The 22,258-nt window shown below is 43.2% G+C and overlaps 1 protein-coding gene across 1 annotated transcript in view; it reads left to right on the top strand.

The window, feature by feature from the left end:
- SH3RF3 (SH3 domain containing ring finger 3) overlaps positions 1–22,258 on the top strand; it is a 252,299-nt gene that overhangs the window by 174,995 nt on the left and 55,046 nt on the right. Inside the window, exon 4 of the mRNA XM_086482122.1 lies at positions 16,796–17,164. Within this exon, the coding sequence (XP_086338248.1) occupies positions 16,796–17,164 (369 nt within the window). The remainder of the gene's footprint in view (positions 1–16,795; positions 17,165–22,258) is intronic.

Raw genomic sequence — 22,258 nt, 5'->3', positions numbered from 1 at the left:
TAACTCTCTAGGGTTATTTATAGAAGGTTTCCAGCCTAGCCGACTTAAGCACACAGCCTTGGCAGATAAGCCCATTTCATGAGTCTTTCAAAAGCTTATATACCATTTTCATATCTGTATGGAGCATTTATGACTTTTGAAGCACTGCCTCCTGGATGCCAAAAATTGAAGTGCAAGCTGGGTACCTAAGTAAGATGGACTGACTTTTGTTTCTGAGCTCATAACAAGACTTTGATCTCTAGCCACAATCCATTCAAGCACTTCCAGCACTTCCCCTGCAAAATCCTGTTTGTCATTCTTCCCAGTGCAAACTGACTGGAGTCTCGCCTGCTGTGTTTTGCAGGTGGGGCCACTTCCCCATGCTATCAGCACATGGCACTACCATCAGCTCTTTGCTTTACCTCCAGCTGTCCTGAACTACGCTTGTGTTGAATATGTGTTTTCTGGTCCTGAGTGCAATTCTGTCTCATTTCTGTTATTTCTACGCTGAGTTTTGATTTCTGCCTCAAAGTTTATGTTCCTCTGTTATGGTCCTGGGGTTGCTTTTGTTACAAAACAAACAATAGTGATGAACCCCTAATTTCCCTGGACAGAGAGAACAAACTGTCTTCACAAACTATTGCGACTTGCTTTATATTTTAATCCATTTTAGTGTTTTCTTTCTCTCTTTTTTATGGTCCTTTCATCCTTTTTTCCACTGTATCTTTTAAACTTCTAAAAATTTCAGTTGGATGGTAAGTGAAGAGACATCTGCTGATGTGCAGTCCTACTAGTGAGTCACACCAAGAAGCAGCAGCAGCAGCAGCAGAACAGCAGTTCTGCCCCCAGTATCGCTTTTGAACTGGAAAATACTCTTCCAAATTTTTTGCAAGACCTTGCAGTTCGCTAAGTACAGTTCATCTGACCGATGGCAAATAGATCTCAACATCTGAGCTAATTGTCTGGATTCCCCCTTACTATCAAGAGGGACAACCAGGTGCTTGTAGGGAGAGAAATAGAAACTGCTGCTTGATGGAGACATCTAAAACATATCAGATGAGCCTACTTGTAGAAGAGTTTGTTTCTCTTCATCAGTTAGAAGGGGAAGGCAGGGCTGCCAGCTCCAGCCTAAGGAAGGGAGAACTACTCCTCATTGCTCAGGGTGAGACTGTGCTCTGCACGGTGCAAAAGAGAAAGGCCCGCAATGCTCATTGCACATAAACCCTGCCATTTCACCAGCAAAGAGTATCTACATTCAAGTCAGTTCTTTGATGCCATAGGCGATATTTGTCAATTTGCAAAAGTACCTGTCTGTCATATACCTATCAATGTTTGTTCTGATTTTACTAAGAAATCTTAAAACTTCTATGTCTTTCAGAAAACAGCAAAGTGCTCTGAATCAGTAGGCTTTTGGCAACGCTTAGGCACATGTACAGCAAATCTTGGGGAGGCTTAGGTGCACTCTTTACTACCTATTACTTCCTTATTCTGCTCCTGGGATAGCTGAGGCCTGCCATGGGTGTTGAAGAAGTCTCTTCCACGCATGAAAAGTAGATGTTCATGTGGTCCTGCAATGTTTCAAGTGGAAAATAACTCAGGCAAAGCAACAGTCCCTTTGGCTTTGTGTCTACTCAGAAGGACCATCTAAATAGATAGCACATTACTTAGGGTTAGCTTTTGCCTGTGCAACAAACATTTTGGACTTCCCAGTGGTGTTCAGCAGCCTCGTATTGCACAACCATTGGAATGAAATGTTTCCGTCACGGTGCAGGTTTCCAAGGGCTAGAAATTAGCATTCCCCATTGAGCATACCTGCTATCCCTGGGCAGCTCTAGAGCACATCATCAGTAATCCGCTCTCTCTAGAAGAGGCACGAGAACAGGGCTTTTGTCTTTTCCAGCCATTGATCACCTCTGACAGCTTCTAAAGATTTCTTCAGCACTGCTGAATTTCTGGGATCTTTTTCTTTTTGAAAAGAAAGTATCTTTCAGTCTCACTTACCTGGAGCTAATGCATGAATGTATTTTAAAAAGCTATATATCAACTGATACATGATTTGTCTAGCAGTTAATTAAAAATAAAATCCTAGAGGATTTCATTATTTCCGCAGGCATTCTTCATTTTGTTTCCTAGTGTCCTTGTTAGTGCATGTTGCACATCGTAATTACCTTCTTTCTTTGGGAGCTTTCCTTGTGCCCTAAAACTTTCAGAGTGGAGATCTTCAATCCAAATGTAGCTACAGAGGGATGGTGCAAGGGTTTGGGGAGATGCCCCTGGCAAACTGGCTGTCTTCTCTGCCCCTTTGCAGGTGGCCACAGCCCTCTGAACAAAGGGCAAAATGTTCCCATGTGTCAGCCGCTGCACTGGTGCTGGGAGTGCCAAAGAAAAGTGGGTCCAATATTGAAATCCCAGCCTGTGAAAGGACCTGGAGGAGGTGGAAGCACACATCCTTTGCTGTAGCTGTAGTGGGTAAGATGACCTCCATCAGAGGGACAGGATGGACAGTTGATGTCAGTGACACCATAAATGATTTGCCAGGGAGTACCTGTTAGAGCCCTCTCTGATCTCTGTTTTCAGAAGATAGCACGTTACATAGATATTATTCCACCATGGTGAAGAGTCACAAAATGTGGTTGAGCTTGACCCTTTAAGCTTTCAAGGAGTAGTTTCAAGAATAATAATTTCCTCATAGGATGAAGCTATGATTTGTTTTTACCTCTTTCCTTATTTCTTGTTGTGGCAGATCCTGGAATGGTCACATTGTCTTTGTTCTAGGCACAAAGAGAACCCAGAGTGCATGTGTGTGCTGAATGCATGCTTCAAACAACAAAAACAACATATGAAGTTGATTTTTAGCCTAAAAATGTGATTAGCTATGCCAGACCCAGATGTTTGAGTTAAGTCTCAAATCCTCTAACATTTTGCTAGGTGTTAGATCTGAATGTTGTGAAAACCAAATTCATAAGACTAGAGGAGGAATCAGTACAAGCAAATGAAAAACAAGAAACAGAAACAGGGGGAGTTAGTTGACAGTAATTTGGGCATGTCCATCTTTTCCAGATTTTCTCTAGAACACCCAGGATTCTTGAAGGCTCAGCTCTTTGCCTTTAGTCTGTCCTATAGAGGAAATTACATAGGAGTCCCTGGTTTTGCTTACTTTGTTCCCTTACAAAGTAGACCAGCCATTGTTTATTTTATGTTCTGCTGTGCCATTTTTGGGTGTAATACTGTTGTTACTTTAATCTGACAAAAGCAAGGACTGCTGCCAAAGGGATTGTCCTCCTTTTGCCTCATCTGTGACAACACTTTCCTTCTGACTTCATTGTTCCAGGACTACCGGACATGTGGCTGCAGGCAGAGATGGATCAGGGAACTCAACATGTTGAAAGCTACTCATTTAATTTGTTAGGTTTTTACTTTCCAGTCATATCTGTTCCATCATCCTATTTACTGCATAGCCACATGAACATTCATGCTGATACAGGGCAGAAAGTGGGAAGATGGGACAGGAGGACATGTGGCATCTCACACTCGCTGCAGGAAAACATGACCAGGGCAGCAACGCTCACCCACAGATACTCTGCCAGCAATGCTGCCGTTGAACTGTGCTCTAAGCCATCAGGCCAAAATGGTGAGGTCAGAAATATGGGGCTTTGTGCAAGCAACCTCCTCTACCTCCTGGTTGTCCCTCAATTTATCTAATTATTATATTAAGTTATAATTTTAAGATAAAGCAGCACTAGGTACTCCATAAACAAGGTTAATAATATTAGCCTTGGTTTAAGTAGGGCTGGAGGGAGTGTCCTGCTCTAAATCTGACTTTGAAGTCTTCCGATCTGTTTAGACACAATTGAATCAAACTGACAGGAAATTTCATGAGAGAGGTTTCCATAATAGAATTTTTCTGTAACAGAATTTTTCTGGAAACCTAGGGACAAAGCAGGAGAGGCGCCAGAGCATTCAGACAGTGGTGGACTCATGCTGGAGATATTCTTCTCTTACCCTGTGGCTAAGGGCAGGGCACTGAGGAAAGAGGCAGCTCTGCCTTGTGTTACAGTTTCCCAAGAAGAAAGCAACCCTGCAGAAGGAGGGAGAGCACTCCCTGCACGCCCTGCTGTTGGTGAGGAAAGTAAAGCTCAGTGGCATGTTTCTTGACAGTCATCACCTTGATCCCTTTTCTCTGATCTGCTTCTACCTCAGCAACAGAATAAGGAATTTACAAGCATGTCTTCCTCTTGTGTACTTTTTCTTTTTTTTTTCCTAGCCCAGGAGGAGGGACTGTGTGTCTTCCCTTTGAGGGCAGAAACAATGGCCTCAGCGTCTTCTCTCCTTGCTCCAGTCGAGTGCTTAGAGAGGCTTGCTTGTTCACACCCAAAGTCTTTTACTTCCCTAGGTGCATTGCTCAGGGGAGAGGAGTGTGGTTGTATTGATTTGGTGGGTGCCCATTTTTTCCTCTCCCTCAGTATATGAATTATTAGGGTGGAAGGAGGGCTATAGATATGATTGATACTGCATTTCTGGCAGTCCCCTAGGCCATGACAAGGTCTGGGTCCTCTTAGTGCAAGCACTGAGCTGCTCTGCCCCACAGCAGCTGGGGTGCTGTCATGGTTTAACCCTGGGCAGTTACTCTTTGGGGCCATGCACTGTCTCAAGCACAAGGTTTTATCATATGGGAGCCCCTGAGGGCCAAAAAGTGCTCCCAAAGGCTGAGTTTAAGGTCATAGCAAAGGCAGCTCCACACCACTCCAGTGACACATATGTCTGCTTTTGCATAGAACAGCTCTCACTCAGCACATACCTGAGGTTTCAGTGCAGTACGTAGTCAGAGTTAAGTGTGTTACTGTTCCTAGTTGATCACTGTTTAAAGAGGGGTCAATGTCTTTTCATAGCAAGTAATAAAGACACTGCCAATAGGAAACACATCCTTGTGCCTGGCTCCATTCATCCATGTGGCTGACAGTCCTACCTAGTCTTTGGCCAGCCTGATTGCTGAGCGTTCACGAAGATCAAACTCTCATCATGTCATGTCCTGATTATGGCTACGTCGTTTTTGCAACCTTAGCAAATGCAAACCTGCTTCATTCATGACCTTCCCAAGTGCTCATCTACTGCCACTTCTTTTCTTTCTCTCTGAAGCCCTTTTGTGTCCTGTAGAGGCCATAAAGCTTGCCCTTACTTGCAAACCTTTGATTACTCATTACTCTCTCTGCCTATTGTGTTTTATTTACTAATGAAAGATCAACCCTGACTTTGATCAGCCAGCGATGCCAATCATTTTGTCACTTTTTTCAAATTCTCATTTTCTTCCATAGTGCTCATTCACTGTTGTGATGAATGCCTCAAAAACATCCAGACATCTGCATCAGCATTGCTCCTCCAGACTCCTCTCTAAAATTGTTCTTGGCTCTGATGCCTACAGAAGATTGATGGTGTGCAAAATCCTCTGTCCATCTTGCTGATAAGATTGTCTTATTGTATATTTTGTCTATATCTGTATATTGTCTCTTGTCCTCATTTTAAATTGCACTTTCTTTGGGGCAAGAGCTGTCTTGTTGCTCTCTGTTTACTTAATACTTCTCACAATGGAGTTCTGATCTGTGGTGGAAGTTTTTCAGCATTTAATGGCAAAAATAATAAAAGTATTATTAACAAATGTCTCTGTGTGACTGCATCACATGGTGTGGTCACAGTTTGCAAAAATTCAGTTTCCTCGGGACAACTTGTCTCTCTGCCTACAGAATGTAGGTGCAACCCAGGGCAGTCCATTTTCAGAAAGGAATGTGCTAGGAAAATATTTGAGCTTGAATAATTCCACAAACAGAAAAAAAAAAAAAAATAACAGTGTTCTGCACTTTCAGAAAAATTTCCTACTGTGCAGATCTTTTGCTAGCCCATTAATTTTGCCATCTCAGAACTCAAACAGCATGGCCTAAAGCAGTGGTTTTCCAAATTCCTTCCAGTTGTAGCATACTAACATAAACAACATTTGCATATGGATGTCATAAAAGTGACTAATGCTGGCAATCATTGTACTTTATTGCAGTAATGTGACACATGTGCCTGAGCATCCTAAATAATCTGTTCAAAGCTCATGGGCGCTGAAGAAATGGCACACCTCTTATCTAGCTGTGACATCCATGGCAGAGCAGGCTTTGACAGAAACCAAAGCATGAATCCAGCTTTAGATGAGCATACAAGAGGGAAGGGTACTAGCAGCTTGGCTGCGTGACTCAACAGCGCTGAGTACGTGTCCTTTACCCTAAACCAGAAATCAGACTCGGGAAGTTGAACAAATAGCATTTTCTAGTTTGATAGCCATAAAGTTCAGTGAACTCCTTGGCTGCAGCTGTTGGCATGTCAGTGGAGAGACATCTGACTCTGACCTTGGCCTTGTACCCAATCATATTTTAACATCTCAGATTCTCCAAAGAAGGCTGCAAATGGTTCCTCAAGGCGAGGGGTAGTCAGTCATGCCATGAGCGCGAGGCTCAATGCTGCCATTTTCAGTCAAGAATTTGCAGAGTCAAGGGAATTCATCATAGTTTGGCCTTGTCAGATTTTTATTCCACAAGATGAGGAGGGAGGGTTGTGAACTCAATTACATCATCATATGGCACAGAAAACGCATCTTCATATCTTATAGGCTGGCTTTCAGAGCCTTCAGTTACTGGTCAGGCTTCCTACACAACTGAGATATGCATGATTATGCCATGTGCAACAGCCACTGCTTCCTAATGCCATCCCAATGTGTTGTCCATCTTTTAACAAATATGACAGGAGTATGAATGTCTCCAAAAAGACATCCTTGTGTAAAAGTTGTTTAAAAATAACTGGTCACTGCATAGAGTGAAGAAGGATGCAAAGTACTGCCCCTACTGAGGGAAAAAAGAGCTGTGCTGTTGTACCAGGCACATCTATGTGGGAAGGAGGAGCTTTAAATGCACAGGTAATTTCAAGCAGAGTTTACACCGTAATAGCCACAGGATAGGGCAACTATGAGACACAAACTCAGGCTGGCAAGTTATGTCTCTCTCAGAACAACTCCTTTTTTTTTCGTATGTGTGCATAGGTAAGAAGACTGGTCTCCCTCTCACATGGATTATCTGTGTATCCTGGTGTGCTGCTGCCCATCTCAAACACACGTAGTTTATCTCCCAGATAAACTCCAGTTTCAGAGAAACATCTCAGAACTGTCCATCTAGGGAGTCATCAGATGCTTGGGTGAAACAGCAGCACATCATGTCCTGACTCATATTTTCACCCTGACTGGCAAATAGTGAACCCAAAGCTGGACAAAAATCTCCCATAATGCAGCAGCTTTCATGACTGGTGACTGACATCCTCTGATAATTGGCTGCTCCCAATGAAACATGCAGTATGACCCTGGAGCTGGTGCTGCAACTCTCTACCACAACCAGCAACCCTGCTTTGTAGCCAGCTGTAGCAGGAGCTCCACACATGCAGTATCTAACTATACAGCCCCATGAGACATTATTCTATTGCAAATACTCTGTACCACATCCAGCAATTCTCTGTGTTGTGTGTGGGAAGAAGGAGCCAAAAGACCATGTAGCAAAAATTGTCTCTTTCCTAAATATAGTACACACAGGGCAAAGGCTGTTTATCACAACACTTTAGCGCTAGTGTCGGTTTAAAGTGTGTATACCTTGGTTCCTTTTACAAGCAATTGAACCAAAACATTTTCTTGGCATTTGCTTTCATTCTTCATTTTGCTACTTTATCAGAGATAGAGAGCACAGTACGTTTATTTGTCTGTGATTCCCCACAGGTAATCTTCAGTTGAAGCACATAAAACTTAATTTTTCCCAATTGCACAAGATTTCTTATTCTACACAAAATTGTAAATCACCGCAAGAAAGACTCCTTGCTTGCTCAGTGTAGGCAAAGCCTTGCAGTACTTGAAAAATGACTTTGGCTTTCCCCTGTGCTCCTTGTGATGCAATTGCAAGAGCTTCCAAGAGCTTCACAGACTTTTTCCAACTTCATGCTTTCTGCAGATAACATTGATGATGTGATGTGCATATAGGCCTTTTTCTCATTGTCCACCAGACAATTTGTTACCAAATTCAGAAAATACTTCAGCAAATATATATATTTTGTTTCTTTCATCCCTATCCTTTATCACTTTAATTTGGAAGCAAGTGTTTTCCTTGAAAAAAGACATGATATTGTTGCTTCCTTCACACAACCCTGAACATTACAAAACCAGTATTTTCAAGAACAGTATTTCCAGGAACAAATCTCAGAGAATAAGCAAAAGGGGATGATGTTGTGTCTGGTAGCATGTGTGCACAGTCAGCTATCAAGAAGACAAGGGTCCCTGCAACAACATGAGCATGAAACAACTCCATTTATAATTACTTGGGGTCACACACCATAATTTGGAAGCCATTTGCTTTTTGACTCCCAGGCTTGATGTGCGCATGGACACTGAAGAGATCCTCTGCCTTAGTTGGTGGTATTTGACTTGTCAATTTTCAGTTAATTCAAAATTTTATGGGTATTGTTGATCACTCAAGTAAACAATAGCACCATGAGCCTTGTGGAATATTAAGGAAGGAGGTAGAAAGTTGCCAGAAAACTCTGAAAACAAGAGTCTTGGCTCTTTTTAAGGCACATAGGCTCTGCAGATATTGCTTAGAGATCACTTGTGATCCACACAGCTATACTCCAGGAACTACAGTGCCTTTTCCAGCCCATGCTGAAGTTTTGAGGTCCAGTTGGCTCAAAGTGAAAGTTACTGCAAGTGAAGGGGTTTCTACATTTCTGCACAAAGCTGCTTCAGAGGGCTTCCCTTCCTTGCAGTAGCTGGCAGCAACAGTAAAGGGCTCATACAGCTGCCAGGTGTCAGTGAGGCATGAGGAGTACATCTGAACTGCTTCTGAAAGCCTCCTGAGCCCATCTTGGTATCCTGTCCTGCCCAGCGTAAGGCTGCTCACACTTCTCCTGCCAGTACCAGCATCTTCTGTCATTGTGGAGGTAGGCACCTGGACTCAGTGGGAGAGTCACAAAGGTTTTCCAGTTGTCAAGAACAAGAGTGAAGGAGACTCAGCCTAGCTAGAAAGCTGGTGGCTTTCTACTAGGAAAGTGGCAGTGTTGTTTCAGGTCTCCCGTGGCTGTTCCTCCACACAAGGACTTTGAGCCAGGAGCCCAGGTACCCACATGAACTCCCAAACCACTGTAGCCTTGGTCATTTCTGTGTCTTAGCTGAGAAACATCATCTGACAAACAGTTTCTTGATGGACATATTGTCAAAAGCAGCATGCTCCTGGGAAGTACTTAAGTTCTGATGAGTTTTGGGTTTTGATGAAAAAATAGTTTGTCAGTAAACTCCTCACAAGCTCCAACAGGGACTCTTCTGGTACTGAAATTGGTGCCAGATGGGCACCAGTCCTTCCACCGTGGAAGGCAGATGGAGTTTTGCCACTGACTTCAAAGGAATTAGGATCAAGCCCATGAATTCATGACTGCACTTTTTATTTAGCTTTCTGAATAATTTATAAGTAAAAATAGGCTGGATTCTCCCACTCATTCTGATGTTGAGTAAAGCTGTATTTGGTTACATTTCTTGCTTTCAAAGGAGCCTTGGTGCAGTCATGAGCATCTCATTAGGAAAAAGGGTGTCCATAGAGGACAGATAGGAAGAAAAGAGAAGGAAATCCTTAGGCACATTGAAGACACACAGCAGATCTGAGATTCAGAGATGACAGATCAGAGTAAGATAGTCCTCAGACTTGGAGCTGAAGGCTAGATAGCTAGAATTGTTTCAGGAGTGGAGTGGGATGCAGAAAGCATAATTCTTTTTGGTGAGTTCATCTATTTTTAATGCCATTGTGTGTAGTTTTATTTTCTTTCTTCCTAGTGATTTGGACATTAGTTTCCATAGGGTTACTCACTGTGCTTTGCTCCTGAGTGAACTTTGCAACAGACTGCACATTTTCCTGGGATTCACCAAGCCATGTGTTTGCTCTCCATCACTGCGAACTGGTTTCCATCTTAAAACTGTTTGGAAAAAAGGGAAAGAAAAAAAAATTCCCAGTTCACCACCCAAGGCTTAGTGTTTACTTCTGCTGCACGCATCATTTATTTTCATTCTGCAAGATCATGATGACACGCTCGTCCAAGCACATGCTGTTCTAATATGCTACATTCCTTTGGTCTCTCAGTGTGTTAGAAGTGACACTGCTGCTAAATGAGAAAGATCTTGTAAGACAGGGAAATAGATTGCTAAGTACCACTGCCTTTCAGGGAACCATGTTGTAGACAAAAATGATTGACTTGCTTTTTCCAGACTACATAATTGTGTACATGTATGACCCTTATTAGGAAGGCTATCTGCTGTATGGTTTTAAGGGCTTCCTTCCTTGAGAACATGCTAACATATTTAGCAGGCTTTTGGAAAAGAGAATGAGACATATGCCACAGCCTATGACTGGAGGAACAGGACACTTGAAGTTTGCAGCTATCACTCTGTGTGAATGTGTTCAAGCAAGCGCACGTACTGTGCTTCTAGTATTTTCTGGGTGCATGGAATAACTGCACTCAATCACAGTGTGGGGTTTCAGAAATCTGTCTTCCATGATGGATAAACCACTTGCAGAAAATCTGTTCCACATTTGCTTGTCCCTCCCCGGCAATAAATTAGAAAAGGCAATAGTGGATTGTTAGAGATTAGCACAAAAACATTAAATAATGCTTTGTTTTAGCTGTAATATTTTCTCTTAAATTGTGACTTACTAATTATTCTCCATTAGAAGATGGTGCCTCAATGAATAATTGAGATAGGATTTTGTCGCTTCTGCCCGATGAATTTAAACTGTCCATGGAGAACTTGGGAGGCTTTCTCTAAACATTTTTAAATCTGAATTTACAAAACATATAAAAGGTGAAAATTATAGATGCATTCAGTATAACTTGGTTGAAGAGCCTTTGGCACAACTTTGTCTGTGAATATCCCATTAATAAGCGCTTGGAACTGCTGTGCATCCACTGTATTAACTTATCCAATGTACACGTAAAGTATTAGGTAAAGTATTACGCGCTTCCTCCTAATGCCCATTTGAGTCAAAGAGTGTTTACTACTTGGCTACAGTAGAAGAAAGGTTGTATCCTGTATATGTCAGCAGTGATAACAGTAAGGAAAAGCTGCTTTAGCTTTCTGAAATGCTGCTTTTGGAGGATGAAAATGCTTTCACAGTTGCAGTCCTCCCAGGGACCTAGCAGAGACAGGAGACTCTTGTGTAGTTATGCCCTTACTTACTTAGTAACCTCACTGTGCTTCAGAGCATAAATTATAAAACTAGTGAAACTAATTTAATGAGGGCATGAGAACTTAATATTTCCTGAAAGTAACTACTCTGAAGTGAAAACGCAGTAATAAATTCAGACTGTTTATTTTAATCACAAAATCAGCTATGGAACTCCAAGTTGCCAAAGTTTCTGCAAGGCATAAAATAGGGATGTGCATGATCTTCTCAATATTTATGAACTGTAAAGTACAGAAATTAGCAGTCCCTAGGTGCAAATATTTTCAGTCTTTCAGAGGGACATTGTGAAGAAGTTTTATTAATAATTTCAAATTTCCTTTCCACTTTGCTCCGTGGTTCCTTTCCAAAACCTTGAGCATGATATTTTTTCTTACCAATTTGTTCTTTTTCATTACATATGAATTGATTTGTGGGGTTTTGTAACTTTTCACTTTTGAAAGGGGCCTGAAGTAACGTATTTCAAATCTTGTACCTGTATTTGAACAGCACCATCCTTTAGCTAATACTTTCCATAAAGATAGAAAAAAGCTTATATAGCAAATGAAGCATTGTTTTTCTGAAAGTCTTAATAAACTCATTCCAATTGGCTCCAGTTTAACAAAATAATGAAGCATGTGTGTAACACTGAGAATTTAAGCAATCCTTTCTTACTCAGAAAATAATGGCATTTTAGTGCCATTGGTGGCACTTCGGTCTGCATGGTATCGAGTACGCGCTGAAGTATGTTGCTAAACCAGAAACAGAGTGAGGTCCTCTCTTTGGTAGGTCAGATATCAGTCAGAAATTAATCTCTTACCCAGACCTAAATGACTAGAAAGCTAAGAGTATTCAATAGCAGAATAAGACTTACTGTCTTCCATCTTACAGAAGACAGCACTGTCAGTGAACGACAACAACCCAGGAGCTGCTGTGGTGCCACTATGTTTCAAGGTGTACCTTGGAGGTCCAAACTGGGCTAGAACAATTTTGCCACTACCATGGATTAGTAAACGCACTGGAGTATTTGTCAAGGGAGATGCAGTAAAGGTTAATTTTATTTAAACTTGATGTAAATTTCCTATGCTTCTATCTTGTTCCATAATAACAACAATAAGTTCCAATAATTTTTATTTGGACTAAAACTAGAATTAATTATGACCCACACTGGACAAGAAGTAACTTTTTCCTCACTCTTCATCACAGCTGAGGTATGTAAGTAGGTGCATAACGCTGCCCATTGAAAGTACAGTTCATTAAATCACATTGGAATATGAAGAGCGTGTTTAGTCCCATGTGGGGATAGTCAATGCAGATAACAGTTTCTCTCCTGTATTCCCTCAACCTTAACAGCGAAATAAGTTGAAACTGTTTACCAGTAGTTCCCTTTAAACCCACATGTATCAGGAACTCTGTGTGTGTGTGTGTGTGTGAGCATGTGCAAGCATGTGCAACAGAGACAGAGGGAAAGAGAAAGTCACCGTAATGCATTCTGCAGGAAATTGAAGTTTATCTAGAGACTAATAAAAAAAATCAATTTTGGCAGTTGGGAAGTTCTGAGTGACATAGCTTAATGTTTGTACCTTTGTCGCCCATATGGTTAAGTCTCAAGTAGAATGTCTAAAATAGTCATATCTAAAAGCCAGAAGAAGAAAAAACTCTCTCCCTTAGTTCATATTGCATGGGCTGTCTGGCTGGAGGCCAAAGTCATGACAGCTTGCATTGTGGCGGGGAAAGCAGTGTGGCTCCCTGATCAAGGTCAGCAAATTTTTAATGAATGGAACTTGATTACTGCTCCCTTTGTGGGAAAAGGTTGTTTGGAGGTGAACAAGGCTCTGTGCACAGAGGTATTCTACACGCACCCTCCTTCACTCTCAAAACCAGACGAGCTGGAGCTGTCACCAGTACAGTTCCTCACAGCTGGAGAATGCCTTCCTGAGAAGCAGGCTCAGTAGCTCTATGAACTGAGGCTGGTGCATCCTTATCTCAGCTTGCAGCACCCACAGTCAATAGTCACTGAGACCCTATGAACAGTTTTACCATACCATTTCATCACATCTCTTGCATGGTAGGGCCTCTCAGCTATTATAAGGCTTGCCCTCACAAGGTTTTTCATTCCCAGACCCAGGATTGCAGGGCTGCTGGGAACGTTTGACTGTTTTGGCATTCAAATCCAAGCCTTATCCCTCTAAATCATATATCAAGTTTTCTAGGACATCTCCTTGTTACAGAATGGATTTGGGGTAAAATCAATCCCACTGCAGTCTCAAGGGCATTTTATGATTTGGGATTAGCAGGACCAGAATTTCAAATGTAGGTTCTTTCTAGAGGAGGAATTAAAAATGGGTGAGAAAGTTGAATTCTGGTATTAGGGCTCATCATAAGAGCTACAGCCTTCCAGAAATGTCAAATTCCTGAGACCGACTGTGGGTCAGAACTTTCCATTAAGCTTCTCCTCTGGAAGCAGATCTGCCTGAATGATGACAGACACCAGAAAGCAATGCTTGTTTACATACTCACAGTTTAAAATAAGAAATTTGCAATCATCATGTGTATGTTTAAAAAAGTGTTTCTAAAAGTTCTTTGTGAGGAGGCAGCACTGTTTGCTTTCACAAAGTAGTAAACAGAACCTTTTCTCTGGTATTCATAGCCTATTTGGGAAGTACTTTCTAGCATCAGTGGGCAAAGCTGTTTAAAAACAGTTCTCTACAAAAATGAAGTTGTAAAGCTATAAAGCATTTTTTTATCTTGGCAGACCAAAATAATTTTTTCCCAGTATTTCAGGAAGGCTCTGACATTTCCAAAAGTTCATTAGCTTGACTGTTTTGGGGAGGGGTTTTCTTTTTGTCTTTAATCTTCTACTGATATTGAGAATGACTCTGTTTATATCAATATGGTGTTATTTTTTATCACTCCATGTTTAGATGCTAGCTTTGCTATTGATGCTAAGATGCTATTGACCTTTTTAACTAGGTTTTGCTCTGAACAAAAAAGTAATGGATTTTGTTGTTTTAAAAAGAATAGCTTCAGTGTTAAATTGGATTCCAGACAATGGGATTTATAATCTAATTCTAACAAGAGAATCAGAGTTTTGATATTAAGAGATGGAGCATTTAATTGTCCCTATTAAGCATTGTTGTAAAATCAGGAAGTTCTAAATTCTTTTTTTTTTAACTCTATATTTTCCTATGTCCAAGAGTTAAAATATATACTTTTCCTGCTTGCTGTTGATTAGCATATTTCCTCACCCTCTGCTGTAGAAAACAATCATGCATATTTGATGTCTTTCTCCCTTTCTCCTTACTATTTCAAATAATTCAGCTAGACTATCTCCATCAATTGGGTAAGTGGAGCTGTAACACCTACTTAAGGGAGGGGAGCCATCTGGTTTCCTTGCAACTTGGAACCTGCTGGCAAATATTAGGTTGTACAAATTTAGAGCATGATGAAGTGGGAAATAATGGACATTCTTGAAGAATCTGAAATGGGATCAGCTGTTATTGGCAAAAATTGGCAGGTGCAGTGCACTATGCTGGCTGTAAGCGTGGTCTCAAGTTGGAGAGTGCAGCTGGGAAAATGGCCTGCTAATTGAATGGTTGCAGGACTCCCAGCAGCTCTGACAGTAGTGGAGCATCATTAATTGGAGGCTCTGGGTTGACTTGGTGGAAGCTTTCATAGAATGAGGGATCCTGCAAGTTGATGTTTACTTTGTAGCTGCTAGTGTGTTTATTGCCTGTTACTCAGAATGAGTCTTCATGGAGTCAGAAGTGCTTTCAAACTTAGGAGGACTGGCATAAGGCTAGCAATATCTATTTCTTATTTATATTTATAGTATGGTGACATGATTGAGAGTCATAAAAGTTACTCAATTACACATTTATTTACCTGCACACTTCTATTGTGTCTACCTTTCCCATCCCTCTCTTCTATTTTCATTTGTGTTAGATCTCTAAATTGGCTTGGCTTGGAGCAGCAACTGTTCTTTTATTTTATTCAGAGCCTGAGAAGACCTTGTCCTCGACTGAGTGTCTTGAATGCTGCTGTAATTCAAACAGTGACTATAGGAACAAAAATAGCCTGGTTTTGGTCCAGAATAGTATCACATGCACCTCTGGTTTATGTGGGTCTCAGAATAGCAGTGTATGCAAAAGCACGTGTGCGTTAGCCGTGGCTCCCTTTTTCATATGTTGTTTTTATTCATTAAATGCAAACATATTGCAGTGCATCCTAGTTTAATATAAAGGTCTGTTGGCAAAATGTGGCATTTTCCCACAGCTGTTAGCACCCCTCGAGGGAAGATCTGTTGGCAATGGATGCTGTGCAGAAAGCACTGCTGACTTCAGAGTGCACTTCATGTATCATCAGTGACTGTAGCACCCCTATGCGCCTGAAAACTCTCCAGCTATGTGAGGTGTAGCTTTCCTGTATGAGTTATGGTGGCTAGGAGGCAAGAGGCTTCAGCGACAGGGTTGACCCACCCAGCATGCCTTTGGCATTTATAGGCACAAGGTTATCTCTGAGTGTGGACTGAATGAGGAACAGCAGGCTGAAAACTTGCCTGAAGGTCCTGGTGCTCTGCTGTCTCCACGGGCTGTAGGCCAAGTTCTAAACCCTTCGGGAGGACTGATAAGACCAATTTTTCAAGTTGGAGCCCAAGCAAGTCTCCCAGTGGCCATCATGCTCTTCCCCAATTGAGGTGGTACAGCTGGAAAAAATGCTTTCAGTTTGCACCTGCGTTTGGGTAACCTGAGTCAGGTGCGAGGCAGGGAGATGAAATTGGAAGGATTTGGAAACTGTACCCGTGGATCAAAACCCTGTGTGGCAAACATCAAGCATAGGCCTATGATGGACCTTGGAATAGTGAGACATTGATGAAGAGGGTTGTGCCTCCTTCTCCTGGCTCTGCCTCTGCAGCCTGGGACAAGATATTTTGGTGAATGCCACTTTTTTAAATGTTGTAGCTTGATGTTCACTGATTTGTGGTTCTTGGTTTTAGCCTAACTCTCCTGGATGCTTATTCTGCCTCCCTTTTGATTTTCCTGGTATTAAGAAGTGGATGGAAATAACTCATCCAGCTCCAGAAAATTAAATAAATTGGGCATCACCCTGGATCTGGACAGTAATGCTTGGCTTGGGGCAGGTTTTGGGTAACAAAATGTGCTAGTGTGCCTCTCAGGGACCTGCCTGACCAACTGAGAGATGGCAGACAGATGATGAAATGAGTCTGGTCTTGGCACCTGTCCCAAGGATGCCCTTTGCCAGGGCAGATCTGTCCTGCAGCAAGCCCTGCAAGTGTGCAGGCATGCATAGCAGCCCAGACCTTGCTCCATCCCAGGGCACAGACACTACATTTCAGTGCTCAGCATGATCCCCTTCCTCGGGACGTGGCTGGGGCTGAGGTAGGCCATCATGAAAGGATCATTGTGCTTTGGGGAGGAAGGCCCAGGCAGGTCCAGCAGGTGCCATGAGCAAGCTGTGACGGGCTGTTAACGTTCCCCTCTTCTTTTCTTTTTTCAATCTTTTTTTGTCTTTCCCTTTTCCTCCACACACAGCTGAATGAATCCGCCAAGCAGCTCATCGAGATGGACAAGACATGCTCGGCTGCGGCCTCCGGCTGCGACGCGACGCTGCCAATGGAGACGGCGGCAGTGGCAGCAGCAGCAGCGGTGGGTCTGGCGCCGTGCTCCACACTGGCCAGTGCTGGGGCGGCCGGAGCAGCCCAGCGACAGGCAGAGGGCAAGAAGAACGCCAAGAAGCGCCACTCCTTCACCGCCCTCAGCATGACGCACAAGTCCTCCCAGGCTGCCAGCAACCGGCACTCCATGGAGATCAGCGCCCCCGTCCTCATCAGCTCCAGCGACCCGCGGGCAGCTGCCAGGATCGGGGACCTGACCCACCTCTCCTCCAGCGCCCCAGCCCAGGTAAGGCGGGTGTGGAGGTGGGGTTTGGGTGCCCTTAGTGGATGGCACGTCGTTGCCTCGCCTCTTTCAAAATGGCTGACCCTTGCACAAAGCAGTTGCACGATGCTGCCGTCCCAGTGTGGTGGTACTTGGCATCTGTGGTTCCCGTCCTTGCGTTAATCAACAGGCAGGCATGAGGAGCCAGAGGATAAAGCCAAATGAGAGTCACAAGAATGCAACACATTTAAAAAGAATAGTAATCCTACAATTTGTTTGAAGTAAGGCGGCTTATATTGCATCACTTTCTGTTGTAGAAAGGAGTAATTTTGAGTGGTCCTGTTACCCTGAATGTATCTGTTACTCTGCAGGGTAGCAATGTCAATATGAAATTCACACATTGGGATAAAAAAGATTTTGGGGTAGTCATTTCCCTACAGGTCATTGGAGGGTGAGCAAATGCGCTGTACTTTGACAAGTTTGTACCCAGTGAGTAGCTCCTGTTTGGAAACACCCAAGGAGGCTTTAAACCATCAGACATGCTGAGGGTGCAGCCCCCCCGTCCTTCCCTTTCTCAAAGGAGGGGGCAGAAGAGCAGCCTCCTGGACATCCCCACAGGTCCCAAAAGGAGCTTCTGAGAGGCTGCTTCTGGGGGCCTTGCAGAAACAGGAGCCAAACTCACCAGGGCCACACTGAAACCCCTTGCAAATGCCCACTGTTTCTGTGGATAAGGGAATCCAAGCGGTAATTTGCAGTTTGAAGGTGTAGAAGAGAATGGAGAACAATAATAATCCCAAACCTCTCCTGCCTCAGCCTTCCTGCTCACTTGCCTACACACTTGGTGTGCAGATTAGCAGCAACAGGTTCCCTCTACAGACCAGCTCCTCATGCTTGCTAGTACTGAGGTAACCTAAGCATGGCAGGGTCTTCCAACCTATCGTTTCTCTGCTGAAAAAAAGCAACTCTGCCCTTTTCCTCCCCCTGGCTGTGCCTTCCTTCCCATCACACCTGTATCATTATATTGGGACCAAAGTGGATCACTCCCACCCCTGCAGTGGCCTGGTGCTGGAAGCGATCCACATTACAGCTGCTGCCTTGTACTGGTATATGTGTAAATGGCTAGGAGAGGGCAGCTCAGGAAGGGGGACAAGCAGCAAACTGCGGGGACTGCCTTGGGCAGGGGTGCCTATTTATGTCCGTTTGCAGTGCTGGTGGGACTCCCCTGTGGGCCCACATGGTGCTCCAGACTGTGGGGTCACTCTTGATGGCTATGCCATACTGCCACCCATGGCATGAGCCCCCAGAACCCTGCAGTGCATGTTTGCAAGGACACCAGGGAAGGCAGGGTACCTGTGTGTGTGCTGATGTGTGCCACAGGGCCAGCTGAAATGGCATGTCAAGGGGACACTGCCACAGTGGAGCAGCATCCTCTGCTCCTGCCTCAGCTGCTCACCTCCCTCCACTGCCCATCCACACATAGGAGCCAGAGAGGCAGCTTGGTCCAACTGTAATTTAGCTCATTTTCTTCCACATGCCTTTTCCAGGCAGGGTCTCTGTGCTGTAAGGTCTTCCCTCTTCTTGCAGCCCTCAGCAGGAGGGTGCAGGTGAGGATACAGACCCTCCACAAAGCAGCATGTGTGCCAAGGTGTACTGGGACATCTGTGAAGCAGCACAATCCCTAGACATGAGTGAGGATCCCAAGCTTGTCAAGTAAATGACACCCAGGTTTTTGGCACTCAGAGTGACACATTTGGACTTTACAGAGATGTGACAGACTGTGGCTTTTCTGTTCTTGTGCTAGTCAAAGGAAAAACCATGCGCACCCTTTGCTAGGATCATGTGAAGACTCATTCTAAGCTAGTAAACCACAAAAATTAGACCACGAAGCGGAAGTGCCTTGACAGTTCTCCCCCATTTTAACAGAACAACTGGTGTGCAAAACCCCACTCATTACGCAGAGCATTGTAGCATTTGGGCACAAGTGTAGGGGACAAGAAGGGCCCTGTGTTCTCTGTAACAGGTTATCAAAATCCAGCCTGAAGGAAGGTTGATTGGGTCCTTTGTAGCATATGGGAAGGCGTGTAATTGTTGTCACAATCAGAAGCACAGCTAGGGCTAGGGTATAATGAAGCCACCCCAGTGTGCCTATGGTGGGAACAGGTTTGGGGAGTGGTTCTTCTTCCTCAGGGCATAGGGCAGCTTTGCAAACAAGGCAGCTGAGCACATGTGTCCTTCACTGCTGTCCAGAACTGTCTTGGACAAAATCCAGGGAGGGGAAAAAAGAGTCTTGGTGGTTCAGATCGACCAAGATCTGAAAAGAGGTTTCCCTCTGTCAAAAAACATTATTGCAGCCCAAGGACCCCATCACACCAAAAGTGGCATTTGCATGTATGAATACATCTCTGTGCTTTTGGGGGCATTACTATTTGCTTTCTGGTTTGAGGGATTTAAACATTTTGTTTTGCAAACTTTGCTAGAAATGTGGATCTGTTGGGAAAAAAAGTGGAGCTGACATTCTCCCTATATTCTCTTTACTGCATGAACAGCCTTCAGAAAAATGCCTCGCTGTTGTAAAAGTAGCAATAAAATCACAAGAGCTACCAACACGAATTCACCTGCTTTCAGCCTGCTTAGTTAGGTCTACAAAGAGTCGAGAATTTGCCTCTTAGAAAACGTACACAAATTGTGCAGCTATATTTATATATCTATTAATCCCATAATAGTAGGGGTTACATTTTAATTAAAAATGTCAGAAATTCCGTTCCTTGCCATCTGCTAAGACCTGACATGGCTCTGAAACAATTAATGATGCTGCAGCCTTAGACAGAAAATCAGTTCAGCATTTTTCCTTTATTCAAGTGGTTGCACACTAGCCAAAGTAGCATAAACAAAGGGCCCCTGAGCTCTTACATCAAGGCATTTGGGCAGTAAGAAACTTGTCTTTGGATCATTTTGTTCTAAAATGTGCTTGCCATTTTTAAGGTAAACGTCGTGTATGTCTTTTTGGGGGTTTGACATCTTGACAACCTGTAAACTGACTTTACTGCTGCTTTGGAAGAGCTTGGGGGCATTGCTGAGAGCATGGGCAGATTGGCAGGAAGGCTGTGTGTGTAGCTGCCAAACTCACTGGTGAGCTCTGCCGCAGGAATACATCTCACCTTTTCTTTCCTCACTTGAAGAGGAGTCTCTCTATCCTGCAAGTCATCGTCACAGCTCTTGAGTGGTTCTCCCTGTAACCATCTCAAGCCCCTGCTAGTTTGCAGCAGCGAAGTCAGGCAAAGCGTATTTCTCATAGGGGAAACAACAAATTTACAGTTTCAGTGCTGACTATCTAGCAAATTTAAGCCTTTCCTTTCACCATTAGAATCCAAACTTGGTTTGTTGTGTCTTTATATCATGTCCTTGAAATTTCCAGGCACTTTATCATTGTTTATTTAACAGACTTCCTCATAAAAAGAAATAAAGGAATTTTGTTCAGTTTAGTAGGTATGAGCTTCTCTGGCACATATCAGGATTGGTATTTAGCTTGCAGGGGGATTTCTACCTTTTAAAAAAGTTTGACACAGTTTTCTTATAGCCTATCCTTTGAACAAGCAGAATTCAATTACAGGAGTTCTTGAGCGTCATCCAGTCCCCTACTGAGGCAATCGGCTGGTGCCCAGGGAAACAGTCTTCTTAAAACAAGCATCCATTTTCCTTGTAGACCTGAGGCGCCTTCATCTGGGGCATCTGCTTTTTCTCTGCTGATGTGAGAGGAAACAGAGACATCGAAGGCTTCTTACTGTAGGAACTTAAAATTTAGGTGCAAATTTTAGATGTTTCAGTAAATGTGGAATATATTCCACCCCTTAGAAGTTCTTTCATGCATAGTACTATATTCCTGTGGCTTTTGTCAATTTTTGTGAATTGAAACCAGACTTCCATGCCGAGCTGACATGGTTTTTGTTTTTATGAGTTTAACGTTAGACTATTATAAGCCTCCTGCTTCTCCAGGAGGGCACAGATTTATGCATATTAAGCACTGACATGCAGACCAGAGTATGAAATCACATGTTTTGAAAGCACTTCTGCATATCTTTAATTTAATAATTAAAAACTACAGGCCTTCCATAACATGTTTGTTGTTCTTTAAGCAGAACCAACTCAGCTGTTTCCCAAAAGCCAAGATGTGTTTCGAAATGAGCCGTGGTCTAAAAACCATCTTCATTGACCAGAAACCTAGGGGTGCTTAAAGGCAGCAGAATCAACTTTAATCCACCTCAGCTGGCTAAAATAGTGACTGGAAGACCACAATAGCCAGGATACAAAGCATTTGTTTTCAAAGAGGCGATGCTGGGATCTTAATTTCGCTTGCAGCCAAATTTACTTATTGTGTGCTTTATGTTGCATGCTGAGTACCACTCATAAAACGTAAGATCTCCATCTAAAGGGTCATAGTGTCTGGACATCAGGCAGAATGTCCTATCATGCTGGCAAAATGGATGTTTATTGAAGATTAAGTAGTGCTGCAGGTCTGTGATGGAGCTGAAGCTGAATTAGGTTACGGGTGCAGAGGAGGAGTTCATAACTGAGACTCTTTGGGGAGCAGGGTAGGTCCCCCTGGACAGTAATCATGCCTAGGCCTCAGATGGTTTGTCTTGCTTCCATTTTCACCCCTTATGAATTATTCTTCCCTGTTATTTGGAAAGGTCATAGGTCAGTACTGCTCCAAATCCCCTGGTTTATGACAGAAAATGCATCTCATGAATAATGAAGTGTGGCTTTGTGCACACCAGGGTAACAGCTAAGTGAGGAGGAAAAGATCCTCCCTGCAGAAGGAACTTCTGTGGATGTTTTGTACAATTCGTCATCAGGCACAAGAAGTCTGTTTGTATCTGCAAGTGTTAGTACAGGCTTCTAACCAGAGGCCACATGTTCAGGAAAAGCTGAGAACAATGTCTTGCACACTCCACGTCCCAAACAGTGACAGTATTTGAAATGAAAAATGTTCCTTGAAGTGTCTCGCTATATAAATAATTTGGAAATGTGACTCCTTATCAGTTATTTAGAAGTGCTGAATTTTAGCTGAGAAAATGTAATAGCAGAACTCTGGTTGAGCCTTGGCTGATAACCTAAATG

The sequence above is a fragment of the Leptosomus discolor genome, chromosome 1 (assembly GCF_034619465.1).
Source record: "Leptosomus discolor isolate bLepDis1 chromosome 1, bLepDis1.hap2, whole genome shotgun sequence".
NCBI classification, from domain to species: domain Eukaryota; kingdom Metazoa; phylum Chordata; class Aves; order Leptosomiformes; family Leptosomidae; genus Leptosomus; species Leptosomus discolor.
This window is presented reverse-complemented; position numbering and strand designations above follow the sequence as displayed.